The sequence below is a fragment of the Porcisia hertigi genome, chromosome 36, assembly GCF_017918235.1.
Source record: "Porcisia hertigi strain C119 chromosome 36, whole genome shotgun sequence".
Taxonomy (NCBI): domain Eukaryota; phylum Euglenozoa; class Kinetoplastea; order Trypanosomatida; family Trypanosomatidae; genus Porcisia; species Porcisia hertigi.
The window spans coordinates 3,810,535-3,825,097 of NC_090595.1; the positions used below are offsets into that span (position 1 = coordinate 3,810,535).

At 51.4% G+C, this 14,563-nt stretch overlaps 9 protein-coding genes across 9 annotated transcripts; all 9 read right to left on the reverse strand.

Moving 5' to 3' along the window:
- Window positions 1-111: 111 nt before the first annotated feature.
- JKF63_00992 (uncharacterized protein) lies at window positions 112-519 on the reverse strand (the record flags this gene model as incomplete). Its single annotated transcript, XM_067897041.1, has 1 exon — window positions 112-519. The coding sequence occupies one exon, from the start codon at window positions 517-519 to the stop codon at window positions 112-114; it is 408 nt and encodes a 135-aa protein (XP_067753198.1).
- Window positions 520-1,335: 816 nt separating this feature from the next.
- On the reverse strand, window positions 1,336-2,769 carry JKF63_00993 (uncharacterized protein; the record flags this gene model as incomplete). The annotated part of the gene is made up of 1 exon (XM_067897042.1): window positions 1,336-2,769. The coding sequence occupies one exon, from the start codon at window positions 2,767-2,769 to the stop codon at window positions 1,336-1,338; it is 1,434 nt and encodes a 477-aa protein (XP_067753199.1).
- A 1,226-nt stretch (window positions 2,770-3,995) lies between these two features.
- JKF63_00994 (uncharacterized protein) lies at window positions 3,996-5,198 on the reverse strand (the record flags this gene model as incomplete). Its single annotated transcript, XM_067897043.1, has 1 exon — window positions 3,996-5,198. One exon carries the CDS (start codon window positions 5,196-5,198, stop codon window positions 3,996-3,998), a length of 1,203 nt encoding a protein of 400 aa, XP_067753200.1.
- Window positions 5,199-5,775: 577 nt separating this feature from the next.
- Window positions 5,776-6,876, reverse strand: JKF63_00995 (uncharacterized protein; the record flags this gene model as incomplete). The annotated part of the gene is made up of 1 exon (XM_067897044.1): window positions 5,776-6,876. One exon carries the CDS (start codon window positions 6,874-6,876, stop codon window positions 5,776-5,778), a length of 1,101 nt encoding a protein of 366 aa, XP_067753201.1.
- Window positions 6,877-7,478: 602 nt separating this feature from the next.
- Window positions 7,479-8,348, reverse strand: JKF63_00996 (uncharacterized protein; the record flags this gene model as incomplete). Its single annotated transcript, XM_067897045.1, has 1 exon — window positions 7,479-8,348. The coding sequence occupies one exon, from the start codon at window positions 8,346-8,348 to the stop codon at window positions 7,479-7,481; it is 870 nt and encodes a 289-aa protein (XP_067753202.1).
- A 772-nt stretch (window positions 8,349-9,120) lies between these two features.
- JKF63_00997 (uncharacterized protein) lies at window positions 9,121-11,292 on the reverse strand (the record flags this gene model as incomplete). The annotated part of the gene is made up of 1 exon (XM_067897046.1): window positions 9,121-11,292. One exon carries the CDS (start codon window positions 11,290-11,292, stop codon window positions 9,121-9,123), a length of 2,172 nt encoding a protein of 723 aa, XP_067753203.1.
- A 444-nt stretch (window positions 11,293-11,736) lies between these two features.
- On the reverse strand, window positions 11,737-12,234 carry JKF63_00998 (uncharacterized protein; the record flags this gene model as incomplete). Its single annotated transcript, XM_067897047.1, has 1 exon — window positions 11,737-12,234. One exon carries the CDS (start codon window positions 12,232-12,234, stop codon window positions 11,737-11,739), a length of 498 nt encoding a protein of 165 aa, XP_067753204.1.
- Window positions 12,235-12,369: 135 nt separating this feature from the next.
- Window positions 12,370-12,864, reverse strand: JKF63_00999 (uncharacterized protein; the record flags this gene model as incomplete). Its single annotated transcript, XM_067897048.1, has 1 exon — window positions 12,370-12,864. One exon carries the CDS (start codon window positions 12,862-12,864, stop codon window positions 12,370-12,372), a length of 495 nt encoding a protein of 164 aa, XP_067753205.1.
- A 427-nt stretch (window positions 12,865-13,291) lies between these two features.
- On the reverse strand, window positions 13,292-14,131 carry JKF63_01000 (uncharacterized protein; the record flags this gene model as incomplete). Its single annotated transcript, XM_067897049.1, has 1 exon — window positions 13,292-14,131. The coding sequence occupies one exon, from the start codon at window positions 14,129-14,131 to the stop codon at window positions 13,292-13,294; it is 840 nt and encodes a 279-aa protein (XP_067753206.1).
- Window positions 14,132-14,563: the final 432 nt, after the last annotated feature.

The window sequence follows — 14,563 nt, forward strand, 5'->3', positions numbered from 1 at the left end:
AGTTCGGTCTTTTTTTTTCCCGACGCTTTTTCATCGACGGTGAAAGGGCACGTTAATCACCAGAAAGCAGAAGCAGGAGTGCACTCCGACAAGAAGAGCGGCGGCAGGATGTTAAACTAGTCGAGCAACCGATACAATCGAGCCTAGTGAGTCCGTTACCAGCAGCTCGGTGGTTGTGAAGTAAGTGCCATGGACTGGTATATATCTTGGTTTGTGTATCAGCTTCGATACAACGTGTACGAGCTCCCCCTCCCTCAAATTTGCAAAGCAGTATCCTGCCATGGCTGCCCCTCGGCACCGCAGGTAAAAAACCTGTTGCGACGCAAGTGTCCGCGGTATCAGGGGCCACTGTGCAGGACTGCCGCACTCCGTCAAAAGCAGGTTGCACGACCACTCTGGTTCTCCTTGGATCACACCGCGACTAGGGTTTCGAATAACGCCGACGCAGGCATGAATAGACAGCCCCCCTATCAACGAACGCGCCATACCACTCTGTAGCAGTAACTTTGTGGAGCGCATAACTTGAGCGCTCTAGCCCCACAGCTTCCGAATTCACGTTATACGGTCGCAACTAAGCGCGGCGTGCATGAAAAAAAAAGGAAAACAGGGCAAGAGAGGCTGGAAAGGGTGAAAACGGCATTGCGAGAACGGCGAGAGAAAAAAAGGAGGCCATAAAGAGGAAGCCGCACTAATGTCCTCCAGACAGCCTATCGACCCATTGCAGTTGTAAATAGCAAATGCTCCAGGGAGGGGGGGGGCTGATCCCGCGCTCCGTAGAAATCACATTGAGAGCCGAAACCCTCTCGTTTAGTAAGGGGAGACGTGCAAAAGCAACGACTCCCATATACGCTGTGGAACACAACGACACTCTAGGTGCCGCTTCTACGTGCCTAGTAGTAGATACCCTTTAATTTGTGTGTTTTGCCTTATCGTGTTCGCACTACTGAAAAGCCCAAGTAAATCATAAGTGCTGAAATGAACAAAAAAAAAGAGGTTTAGTAGCACAGTAACGCTGCTCTGAATGGTGTACCCATTTGCCGATGCTTTTCTCGTTATTGCGTCGATCAAGAGCTAAGTGAAAAACCAATCCTTCTAAACTCCCGTCGTACCCTCCAGTGGATGACACTACAAAACAATGCCCAGAAAACTTCGCCGCTACAATGAGTTTATACTTGTTCGCGAAGAAAAGTGATCAAAGGGGGAAAATGGATGAGGATCTCAAGCGCCTTCTTTGCACTCATCAAATACATGAAAAAAAGAAAAAAATCAAACGTAGAAGACAAGAAAACAATCACCGTCGTGAAGTGAGAGCTTCAGACTTCACAAACATCGTGCCTACAGGTCGCCCTCGTTGTCGGCGTTCGCAGATTCGCCGGAAGGCGCTGCGGAGACAATCATGTGCGACTTCACGAAAGCCGCGATGTCGTCCGCAGTGCGGCCTCCCCCGTAAACCATCGGCGGCTTACCAGCTGGAATAAAAAAGAGCGTGGGGTACCCAGAGACCTCGAACTTTGTGCGATCAAAGTCGTTCGCTGTGGCGTCAATCTTCGCGATGACGACGTCCTCGGCCTCCAAGTTCTTAGCCATTTTTTCATATTCTGGGTGCAGCGACTTGCAGTGCCCGCACCACGGCGCGTAGAAAAACAACAACACGTTCCGGGTGCCGTCGGTGTACTTCTCGAGCGTCTCACCAACAACCGTAGTGAGGCCGTCCACTGTCTCTTTGTCCGGAATGGGCTCAGACATCATGGACTGCTTCGTCTCACCCTTGATGTACTTCTCCACGAAATCAGCGACGGACTCAGGGGTGACAGGAATGTCGAGGGGCATCACATGATGCTTCCGATCGCGGTCGATCACAAACACTGGGAACGGCGTACCCTTAGGAACAGCCAACTGCTGTGAGACTTCACGGAACTGATCGCCGTCGATTCTCGTCAGCAGCACCTGAGAGCGATACTTCTGCGCCACTGCCACAAGAGACTCCTTCAGAGTTGCATCCGTATTCTTGTCCATAAACACCCAGCCAAGAGGGATCTCAGCGTTCATCTTCATGTACTTCTGGAAGCTCGCAGCGTTCAGCTCCCCGAAAAACGCGATTGAGGCTTTTGTGAGAAAGTTCGTCAGTGTATCAGCCGTAATTGGAGTGGCACCAGTGTACGTCTCGCGTTCCGATCCATTGCGGTACACCGTGACAGATTCCATAGCATCCGCTGGAGATATGTCAGCGTCCTTCACGAGCACAAACTTCATTTCAGTGCGGAAAGCGTCGCCAACTTGCGTAATCAGTGACGCGATCTCCGAACTGTCACTCGCTGTCTTCACCACGCACACGGGAAGGCTCTCCTTCTTGAGCTCTTCGAGCTCCGCACTCTTCTGGACTTCCACCACCAAAGGACCAGACAGTGCCTTCATGAATGACGTGATGCCGTCAGCAGTGCGAGGCCCACTGTAGTCCATTATCTTCTTGCCGTTGCGGAAGATGAACAGCGTGGGGAAACCCTTGATTTCGTACTTCCGAGCAAGTTCCTCTTCCTTGGTGCAATCGACCTCCGCCAGCGTCGCGACTCCGGTCAGCATCTCAGCCGCCTTCTCGAACTCCGGGGCCAGTGTCTTACAATGGCCGCACCACGGTGCGTAAAACTTCATCAGCGTAAGATCACCGCTGACAACCTTGTCAAAGTCGTCTTTAGTAGCCACCTGCACCTCTGCAGATACACCGCAAAAAAGAAGGGCGCACAGGGCGACGGCAAGGCATAAGTACTTCATTTTTTTTCTCCTGAAGCAAAGTACAATTAAAACAAAATCTAGACCTACAAAGCACAGCTACGTGGATAAAAATAAGTGGGAGTAATATCAACTCTTTGCAGCCGCGTACAGCAAACATCAGGGTGCCAAAACCACACGTGCACGTCCGCAAGCGCATCGAAAACGAAGAAATGGAGAGAGGAGAAAACGGGAAGAATGGACAAAGAAGCGCAGTTGGGAATCGTTGTCGGGTTTGAAAAACAGGCAGCAGCATTGCGTACGCTCATCTTTTACTCCACAACAACATGCTGTGGAACCGTCAAAGAAGCACTTTAGCCCTCCTGACAGTGTACTTCCGACAAGGTCGACCTCATCATAAGTCCCACAGAACCCAGACGAATCTCCTTACGCCTCAACCAAGGAGATTAAAGCGACTGATAGGGAGGAAAAAAAATGGTGATGGGCCACGGATTAAAACTCACGCACATTGGGGAAGTCACACAACACATTGAGCGCTGAGTAGCGACTCTACCTTGAGAGAAGCGTGGGCAACCAGAACACATAAAAAAAGAGCGGGAGATAAATCTACTTCTATCAGGTAGTTTAAGTTTTTTTTTTATTATCCTTTATCGATACTCTTGTCGCCTTCAGGGGAGGCAACCTTAAAGGGGGTGAGGAGAGAAACCTGCGATTTCCTAATCATTGTGCATTGAGTACAGCGGGTGCTTAGATGAATACAAACAGCACGGAAGAAAAATGATGGCAATATTTTTTTGGTCTAGAAGCGGTCATCGGCTGCCCTTTTATGACATGAAACGTGATGTTCGTTCGCACCTACAATCTGTTTATTTTTGATTTCTTTCTCGCCTGAACCTTCAAACAACTCTGTTCGAACTAGGTACAAAACAGTACCTCCTATATAGCGCATTAACCCGATTTCGTTGGTCAGCAAGAAGAGTCCGAGTAGAAAAGGGACAAGGGTGAAACGTAAAAAAGACGATGTACTCTGCGTCACTGAGTATATCGTCGCTCTTTACAGCAGAATAAAATGAGGAAAAGGAAATAGAACGCGTTTATGGATGGGCATGCTCTTCATTTCGGTCTCCCCTTCACCCATATCGGCATTTGACCCATTACGAAAACTACACCAGTTTCTTTTTTTCTTGCTCCAACGACGTGAGCACTCGCTAGAAAACAACCGGCGGAACCGTGCGCATTTCGATAGTCACTCGAGCTCAAAACCGAATCTAGCTCTCTTTTGTTGCCTGCCCCGGAGTGAGACAAGCAGCGGTGGAAACACGGTATATGACATCGAAGTTCATCTTCATAATCTTCCACACTCCTTCGACATGAAACGGCAACCCATTGTCCTCCGAAAACTTTCGAAGAATACGTCGCGCCTCCGGGTACCGGTAGCGAGGAACCGTTGGGAGAAGATGATGCTCCAGCTGGTATTGCATCCCTCCAAAAAACCACTCAAGGAAGAAGTTGGAGCAATGCACGCCGCGGGTGGCGCGATACTGATCTACAATGAAGTTATACGGCTCGTCATGCTCAATCATCTCCTCCGTCTGATGATTCGCTGTCACTACCACTGCGACACAGAAACCCCCCAGAATAACGCTGCACAGAGCTACCTTCCAGGGCAACAGCGCCAACCAGAGGTAATTCAGCGTCATCAAAAACAGCTCTACCCTGTTACCACTGCCCAGCGCAAAGCGCAGAGACTGCAACCGCCACGAAACGTAAAGAAGAGCGTATGCTGGAAGGTAAAAGATGAACTGATAGCGGCGGCATGCTGCGTCCTCGGACACATCTGGCACCCAGAGAAACAGAAAAGGCTCGTTGTGAATGTCGGCATCCATGCCTTTTCGGTTAACGAACACATGATGACTATTGTGCTTATTTGACCACCACTCCAAAGAGAATGCGTTAATTAGGCCACCAACTGCGTTGGCGAGGAAGCAGGCAAACTTGCCGCGGGCGTGGCCAAAATCATGAGCTAGCCAGCCCCCTTGCTGCATGCCCAGTCCGATCAAAATCGTGCCCAGCAGGGGACGCGTGTAGCTCAGATACGTCCCCACAACGCAGAGAAAAATGACGGGAATAATGTTGCACACAAAGTCGAGAACCCATCTCCGCTCAAACCACCCCTCTCCCCGCAACTGTTGAACGAGCCTCTCAAAGTTCAGTGACACCTTGTCGCGAGCCCCGTCGCCCTCCTTCAGAGGCAGGGCCTTCATGCGCTTCAGCTTATGAATCGCCTCCTTTGAGTGCAGCGAGTAGAACGCATCTGTGGCGTCTTTCCCATGAAATTCGTCACACATCTGCGCGCCACCAGGGTGCGATTTCCGCCAGGAAGTACAGTCGTACCAATTGTCGCCAATGCGCATCACACACCTTGGCAGAGGGCTGCGATACGCGTACGGGGGAGTGAGCTCGAAGACCATTATCAACGTGCGGCGCGGCGCCTGCGCAATTGCGAGGAGATCGAGTTACCCGACGGAGCTGAAAATTGAGAAGAACAGAGAAACGGGGAGAGAGTGAGACCATCAGATTCAATATCATCACTGTAGCGGTAATAAATAGAGCAAGACCAGGGCTATCGTGCCCGGTTGTGCCCCAAACACCAAGCATCTCAGCTACATCGGCAGTCTCTTCGACAGTGCGCCAAAGGAAAACCATGGCGTTGGGTGAGCGTGCGTAGACGACTCGTGGTCGAGGGCACAAATAGGAATTTTTTTCCGTTACCACTCATCGCCGCCGCAGGAGGGCCGCAAGAGCTCCCTCTTTATTGTGCTTATCGCTTTTTGTATGTGTGTGTGTGTGTGTGTGTGTGGCTGCGGCTCTTCATAGAGTGGAAAGGCGTTCACATGATAGGAGTCCAAAGAGGGACGTACGCGCTCGAATTTAAGCAAAACGAAGATGGGTGAATCCGTGGAATCACATTCACCCTAGAAGTGTAGCACACGCCGCCTTTTACGATAGGAAGATGACTCGAGAAACGAAACCCTCCAGCCTTCCCCACTAGCCCTCTAGCGACCCCGCAAGAGCGTCGCATAAGCGTTTGAGGTTCTTGTTCTCCCTCTCAAAGCGCAGGCTCTCATCTTGGTAAAACAGAATCTCCTTGCGGAGTTTTGACATTTGGGTTTGGTACCTAAGCATCTCATTGTTGATGCGACCCTGTACCTCCTCCGTTCTCATCGTGTACACGCGGCGCTCTGCGTTTGCTCTTCGAATGCGCTCTCGCAACTTCAAACTCTCCTTTTCTGGGTTCGCTGAACCGCCCATTGCTTCGTCAGCCGAGAGAGCCGTTTCGCGATCCTTGACCGCTGACTCTGCGGTGTACTTGGTGTCCATCAGAATATCTGCTACCCTGCTGTTCGCCTCTTCGAGACGCTCTATTTCTTGCAGAAGCTTGTTTCGCTCCGCCTGGATGCGCTGCGCAACAGTGAGTAGCTCCTTGCTGTTCGAGTCAGCATACGTGTTCACGTTCCGCGTGAGCTCGTTTCGTAAGTCCTCGATGCGGCGCTGCTTAAGGTCGATGAGGGCAACCATCTCTCTTTCTTTCTTTGAGAACAAGTGAATCGTGCGCTCGCGCTCGCGCGACAGCTCCTGAACGGTCTTGAGAAGCTCCTGCACACGCGTCTCCTCGCCCTCGCTTGGACCACAGACCTTTTTCCTCAGCAGGTTTTGCAGATCGTCCAGCATTGTCATGAGGCGAACCACCGTGAGACGCTTTTGCGCGTCCACCTTTCTTTCCTTTAATTCTTTTATGCGAGAAGAAATCTCGCCGATTTCAGCCTCTACACTCTTCCTTGCGTCGTCTGCTGCCACCAGCTGGCTAACATACTCTTCACGATTAGACCTTGGAGACTGAATAGTTTGTGTCTGGGCGTTTTCGAGGACCTGCCTCGTACGAGATGCGGCGCGATACGCATTGTTAGCCTTTTCCCGTGATATTTCCTGGGCAGCAGCTGCGAGTTGAGCATTGACCACATCACTGTTGAGAGTCTGGGATTGCTGCCTCTTGTGTTGAAGCATCTTTTCGCGCTTCATGAGTGAATCCTCTAGCTGCTGCAGACCAGCCGCCGGTGTGTCCACAGACTGCTCCTCTCCTGTAATCATCTCGCCGGCTCGACCCAGAAAGAGTAAATGAAACTAAACTGGTGTGCGACGAAAGAAACAGGGAACGCTTTTCAAAGACGGTCTACCACAGTCTGGTGATACCCTATGGGGGCTACTACAAAGCACCTATTGAGGATGCACAAGCGAAATGAAAAAACTGCAAGCGCAGGTCTCTATCCAATGCTGCAGAGTGCGCTGGATAACGCTTTGCGCCACTGACAACTACCACGTTATCTAAAGAAGATGGGGTGTGGTGAACCAGCCATAGAAAATCAGTAGAGAGAAAAAAACAGTGCAAAGCCCGTAGGTGCCCAAGAAAGCGCGCGCGTACCAAGTAAAAGGGGTAAGGAGAAAAACATTTTGACACCACAGCGCGCAACCACGTTTCATCACCTGCGCATAACATGACGACGACGGTTCGCATTCCATACCCCTGCCCGTGGATACTTACTGCCGTACGGGCGATAAGGATGCATTCTGAAGAGTTGTGTTACGGTGTGAAGTTCTTGAGACCGCGCAATATATATTATGTACACTTTTCTGTCATGTTTGTGAGCAACTAACGATTCTGGCACTAGGACGCAAGGCTTCAAACGGGACAGTTACTGTACCTTGTCCGTGCCTACCACAGGTGTTACCCTTTCCTGCGGGACTGCCGCTCTCGCTTTCCGTGGCTGAAGAACAAGGGCGTAGTAGAAACCAAAAAGGCATCTCTGCTCCCCCTTGAGGTCGTACAGCATGCCCTCACGAATCCACTTATGATAGTCGTGAGTGAAAGACATACTGCTAGTTGTGGCTTTGTTGAACCAACGAGCTAGTCTGGTGAGATGCGAGGATGTCGGCTTTCCAACATCCATAACAAGAAAAAGGCCGTCCTCTTTAACGAGCTTCGCTGCCGAATCGAAGAGACTGCGTGCTTTGCTTTCGTGGTGGTTGAGCAGCTCGTCACGAATGAGCACACAGTCATACTTTTGAAAGTCCGGAAGTTGCGTGTCTGCACGCAGAACGGTGGCGAAATTCACCGTGCTGCCGACCCAGTTATGATCGTTTCGAGTCATAAAATCAAGCGTCATGGCCCGTCGTCGTTTCTCCTGTTGCTCCTCCGATAGTGTCTCGTCAGAGCGATAGTGACCGTCGTCAACAACCTTTTCCTCGACTAGAAACTCAACACGGATAGCCTTGGACATTTCGTACAAAGACACATCCTTTTCATCATACAACTTCGGGGAGAGATCAAGCACCTTTCCCCGACAGTAATCCCGGTACACGCGGCGTGCGCATCGATGTATGAGGAACTGAGGAAGGGAGCTGAAACCCAAGAAGAGAGCGACACAGCCGATGGTCGTCAAAAAGAAGCGATTTCGGCCTTGGACAATTTTGTCGTACTTCTCCCTCGGGACCTGTGAAGGATGGTGCGATCCGGTAGCTGGCGGCTCCAGCCTCGGCCTCACACTACTAGTGGCATAAAACATCGCCTACTCGTCGCTGTCCACGTCAAGCAGTTGTCAAGACGCCCGTTCCTGCTGCAAAGAGTGAAAGAGAGCGAGATAAGTGTGAGCGAGAAAAAACGGGTAGCATGCATAACAGAGACAAACGGCACGCGGCTCAGGCCATAGTACTCAACAACCCCCTCTCGCCAAAGAAAAGTGGAGATGAGAGCCCGAAAAGAAAAAAAGACCCCTCTAGAAAGAAGAGCAGGCGGCTTCATGACGTGATTCGTCAATTCGAGAAGACCCTCACATCGAGCTGGAGACGTCCCGCACTCCTCATAAGGATATACACAGCGCAATGCTCACTAAACGTGTGCTTTATGCGAGACTGTGGTGGAGATCTATGTCGGGAGCTCTCTGACACTGCAAGGAAACAGCGGTCAAATAAACCTTCAGGCACGCCAAGAGACGGTGTCGTCACGAGACACGCCCCGCCGCGCCATTTGGCCTTCATGAATATAGTTTTAGAAAATCGTTATCTTATATCCTTATCGTCCTTCAAAATCTTGTACAGAAAACAACAATCTTTTAGGAATAACAAAAAAGCCGACCGGAAACAATCACAAGAACAACCGCGTGTCAGACCAACAAAGAGGACACAAAAAAGAGAAAAAAACGAGGCAACAAACTTTGAGAGTCCTTTCTTTTTTGTTAATTTAGTCAAATCTGCTCCGCCGCCAGATACACGGTCTCTGAGCGACAGCAGAGTACCGAATATGTTTTCCTCGTTTGCGCAGCATCCTACCTCATGGGCTTAGCGACCGCCACGCCCACGTCCGCCGGCGCCACGCCCACCAGCACCACCACGACCACGACCACGACCACGACCACCGTTCGCACGGAGACGGCTCTCACAGTGCTTCGCCAGATTTGAGATGCTCTCCGCCGTTCCTTTCACCAAATGCTGAAGGCGCGTTGCGTTATTGCGATCCAGGTACAGATACGCGTCATCGCGGTCCCAGTACGCACTGAGTGTCGTGTTCTCCGACAACATTTCGTTGACGGACCGGCGCACGTCGCCTTCCTCCATGTCGAATTTGATAGCCAAGTTTGAAACAGACATGGTGGAAAAGTTTGTGCGGTTGGTGTAGCAAAAAACGAGCAGCGCAACCTCCCTCAGGCTGCGCAGGTACGATTCTCGCGTCTCCTTGCCAGACGGCAGGCTGTCAAACGTCGTCATCGCCTCCACGAGCTCTTTGGCAGCAATGTAGTTACCAGCCTTCAAGTGCTCGTAGGCAACAGCCACCTGCTCCTTGAAGGAAAATGGTTTGCCCATGAGATCCGGGGTACGTGTGACGGTATTGTAAACGTAGCGCTCCATGTGGTTGCGCTCGTAGGGATTTTGCGCCTCCAGTTTCACCCCCATCAGGAGACCGGAGAGAACAGCCGCCAGCTCCAGCTGCGACACAGGGATGTGAAGGTGAGGAGGAAGTAGCAAGTTGCGGTACTCCATCTCCGTGTGCTCGTCGTCGAGCACCGCCTTGGGCGGCGGCGACTGACCGATCAGAACCTGATTTGAACGCAGGCCCCAAATAGTGCGCAGCAGCTGGTGTGCCGTAGGGATGTCGCCTGCAATGAACGCAGCCAGCCCGAGCTGGGCAATGGCCCTATTGAGCAGAATCGCGAGTCGGGCATCGGCGAGGGTGATGCTGTTCGCCACACCCGTGCGAAGCAGGTAGTCGCGACCTTCGCGGTACCGGCCACACAGGCCGTGCTGGAACGCGACATGGCAAACACCGGACGCTGAGAGAGCAACACTCGGTTTCAGTTGAAGGCTAAGCTTGTGGAGGGTGCGAACAGTATCGAATACAGAGTCCGAGATCACAGTCAGATTGTCGGGCATAGCGAGTGCGTCGTAGAAGAGCGTGTGGGCTTCCTGGCGCCGCTGGCCGAGGATGTCCAAAAGGATGGAGATGCACGCCTTTGACGGCTCAATCCTCTTACGGTTCTGGTAGTAGCCGAGGGCGCGATCAGTAAGAACGGCGAGGTGGTTCTCGAAAGCGATGATCCTCAGGTACTCCTGGCGGGCCGCGTCCTCAAACTTGGACTTGTTCACTAACTCGGTATGCAGGAACGTCAAGAAACCGTGGATGCCTCCAGGCACCACAATATTGCGCGCGGTCACCGCTGACGTGTCCTCGACGAAGCGCACATCGGTGGCGGCGATCATGTGATTGAAGAACTTCTCACCCCACTTGAAGGCGCGTTCCCACGTGTCGGAGCTCACCAGCAGTTTGCGGCTGTCGCGGCGCAATACAGCCGAGACAGCGATACCCATGGCAGAAATCTCCAAGTTCCTGTACCCCTTCCGACCACACTCACGAATCACCTTTTCAACCTTCCCCACCAAATTCACCTCGCGAGAGCCCGAAATGTCCTCGAGAAGCCGCGCGTACTCTTCCTCTGTAAGTTCCCTGGCGACATCATCGTCCTCGTCAGCGAAGTCCCCTTGGGCACCTGAGGGCTGGTCGAGCCGCTTCTTCTGAAGCTCCTCCGCCGCCCCGACCAACTCGACGAGCTCCTTTAGGCTCCTGAACTCGAAGCCATTGGCGAAGTCTTTACTTACTTTTCCCTCCACCTTTTCTGCCAAGTTCGGCATGTCCTGAAGGCACTTCTGCATCCTTTCCGGTGTCTCCTTGTACTTGCGCTCGAAGTCCTTCACCTCCTCGGATAACCGCTTGAAGGCCTTGAGTGCCTCATGCCACGACTCGCTATCCACATTGTAGTCAAAGGTGTCGCATAGCGCTTGAATACTGTTCTCCGCCTTCTCTCTCTTGGGGATCACTGCATGGCGCTCCTCAAGCTCCTCCTCATCGGTCACCTCAAACCAATGTGGGTTGATCTGCGCCTCCGGGACCTCTTCTTGGAGAAAGCTTTTCTCCAACTCGCTGTCGCTGTCGGTCGAGCTGATGGAAAAGAAATTCATCTTTCACGGTAAGGGAGGGGTGTATGTAAAAAAAAATATATATATATATGTAATGCGCGTTTCAAAAGAAGAAAAAAGCACAATCTGTGTATTCTCTATCGTGTAGCAAGGTGGGGACAGAAAATGAATTTAATAGAGCGCGTGTACAGAGGCGGGGTCGGTTGCCCTGAAAAGTAGACATTCGAGAATCCACATCAACATTCACTCCTGTCTTCAGTCATCCCAAAGACAGGGCAGGAGGCGAAAGAACCAGACTGTTGAGTCGAAACCCCAGCAGGGTGACAGCTTCCAACTAATGCAAGCAAGTACTCTCTATGGTTTGTCTTTTTTTTCCTTTCCAACAATTATATGGTAGGTGACATTTGTTTAACAGCAGAACAGTAGCAGACATCGGGCACACGCACCGACACAACAGACTTTTCTGTCGTTCAGTGACTGGAATACCTACCTCATCAGAGTGCCGATCATTTGAAGAGTGCGGCCCACCCTGTCGCGTTGCTCAGCACCAGCATCGCACTCCATCAAGTTCTCTAGCGAGGCGCTAATACGGCGCCAAGCGAGTCGCAGCTCTTGAACGCCAAGAAGCTCAGCACCGTGCCACTTCACCACGTGGTGTAGTATTTCAGCTGCTGCAAAGCCTTCCTCAGTGCGTAGGCATTCGGATAGACGTGGTATGTGCCTGAACACCTGCTCTGGATGCATCATCGCAACCTCATCCTCTGACATCGCCAAAAATGATTCCCCAAGAATGTCGAGAGACTCGTGCCCCTCACCAGTACCGATCTTTGTAGGAATGAGCCACGACTGAGAGGCACCCAAGAGACGCACTTGATTGTTGAACAACAACACTGCCGCGTTGAGCTCACGGGCCCCCTCATCAACACATTGAGAATTCGCTTTCTCAAGATCCCTAATACACCGAAGGAGCGTGGTCGTGTCCATCCTCTGCTCGCCTTTCTGTGAGATATTCTCGCTGGCTTGCTGACGTTCTCGAAGATTGCCAGGGAATGGAATTACAATATGATCTTACATCGTAGTGAAAAAAAAACCAAGCAGTAGAGAGCAAGTATTGGCGCGTCACGCGACCTTTCGCAAATAAGAGACAAATACCTCCGTACCCCACCTGCTGGGGTGAGACCGCAGAAGATTCTTAAGAAGAACCGTATCCTCCACAGATTCTGCGACAACAAAGCAGCTGTTCACGCCAGCTGATGTGACCGTCACAACACCGGCGATATGTTTCAGTTTCACTACAACGGCCAAATACGGCGTGTTGCGCACGAGTAGGTACCTCGAAGGCTTTGTCGCCACAATGTACCCCTGAATCGGAGAAACGGGAGGAGGGGAGACACGCAAGCATAGAGCACGTCCGAAAAACGGGAAGCCATCGAGCGATATCAGCACCTCCTGTGCTGCCGATGATTCTGTGAAGGAGATCATCGCCCGACCCTGTCGCACGTCCACCACAATGTCCTCCACAGATTGCACCATTTCAAATACCCTCAGTAGCGTACGCCGAGTGTGTTCGGGCCCTACAGGAAAGGTGACATTTGTCACCTCAATGAACTCCATGTTATTTGCAACTTTGCCTCTCGATTTGCTGCTGAAATTCTGCTCTTAATAGGAAGAAAGGTGGGATGCCTACAAGACCTCTGTGAGCCCCGCAGCCGACAAGCGAAAAACACCAACAAAAGAAGTGCTGTAAAGTCTCGTTCCCTTCTCGAACCACAACACTGAATAACGGGGGGGCAGAAGAATATATAATGTCAGGAGAAGAAGCTGGTATGGAAAGAAAACACTGGGCAGCAGAGCAAAGTTTCGAGCATGAAAAACAGCACCTGGTGGTGTATCCTCACTCATCAAGCTGTGCACTCACGAACAAAAAGGACCTCTTGGAAGGACAGCGCCCTCTAGTTCAGCACTTACCGCAGGCTTATTATTCTGTTTCGTTATCGCAGACCGGGCGTCTTTTTTTTTGTAGGAATGCGAAACCAACCCCTTATGATGGCGTGTTCGCCCACAGCAGCCTCTCAGCAGCCAGACGCCGCTGTGGGAGCCTCGCCTTTTCCGAGACGTTCACCACGAGCAGCGGCCCTTGCCTCCCGACACTGAACAAAACGTCCAAGTCGTGCAGTGCCACCAATACATCCTCGATAATAAGGCTTGAAACCTTGCTCAACTCATTCACCGTCACCGGAATACCTCGTTCCTCCAAGGTGAATACAGCGAATAGGATCTCTTCACGCCATATTTTGCGGAAAAGTGCATTGCCACTTTTGCTAAGCGGCCGCTCCGGGGTACCGACCCGACCCTCCATTCGCGCTATTTCGTATGACAGCCGAACTAGAAAGCCACCATAGCCCTTTGATCGGAAAGGCGGCAATACCATCACGCAGGAAAGAGTGTTAATGCAGCTCGAGCTGCTGGTCCACTCTTTGCTGAAGTAACCTACGAAGTGGAATCCCTCGTCGTCCACCTCGAACAGTGCATTAAATGAGAAGAAATGAACGTCATCCAGCGTCACTTTATCTACAAGAAAAAGCTTGGATAGCAAACATAGTCGCCGTGCTAGAGCGGAACATTGCGACTTTCTTCCATCGATTGCGAACACACAAAAACTACGCTCCTTCTCTCTGTAAACCTCATCGCCTGGGATCCAGAAGGCGTTACCACACCGAAGCAAGTGCTGCTGCAAATTATTCTTCTCTGTGAACGTGCGCAAGCATGAGTCGCAGAGGTACACAGTGTCCTCCTCGTTGAAAAATGAGGCTAGCGTGCGCTCAGCAGACCCAAAAAACGTATGGCGTGGTGTTACCACTCGGACCAAAAGGCTGTCCATACCTTCCAGCAAGCCGGTCTCGAATGTGTCGTTTCCATGCTTCTAACCTCGACACATCAGACCATCAAAAAAAGGAGAGGGTGGAAATGCGGAGAAGCAAGACAATTGAAGAAGAGGTCACAAAAACATCCCTTTCTTTGCACCGCCCGCAAGAGTTGTCCCTGCAGAAGCAGAAGAGCACAAAGACAAAACCCCTCATTGCACACCCTAGCTAGAAGTGGCTGTGTAGTCACAGTAATCAATTCTGATCCGTTTCCTCGAAACGCAACACGACTTCGGCGTGAGCCACAAAAATGCAGCCATGACTACCATAACAACATTTTCTGTCCGTTCTCTTCTGAGAACTCCAAGGTACAACAACAACATGAAAAACGGGAGGTATCTGAGTCCTTACAGGATTAAAGCGCTTCCAGATACCCAGTAAAGGGGCGC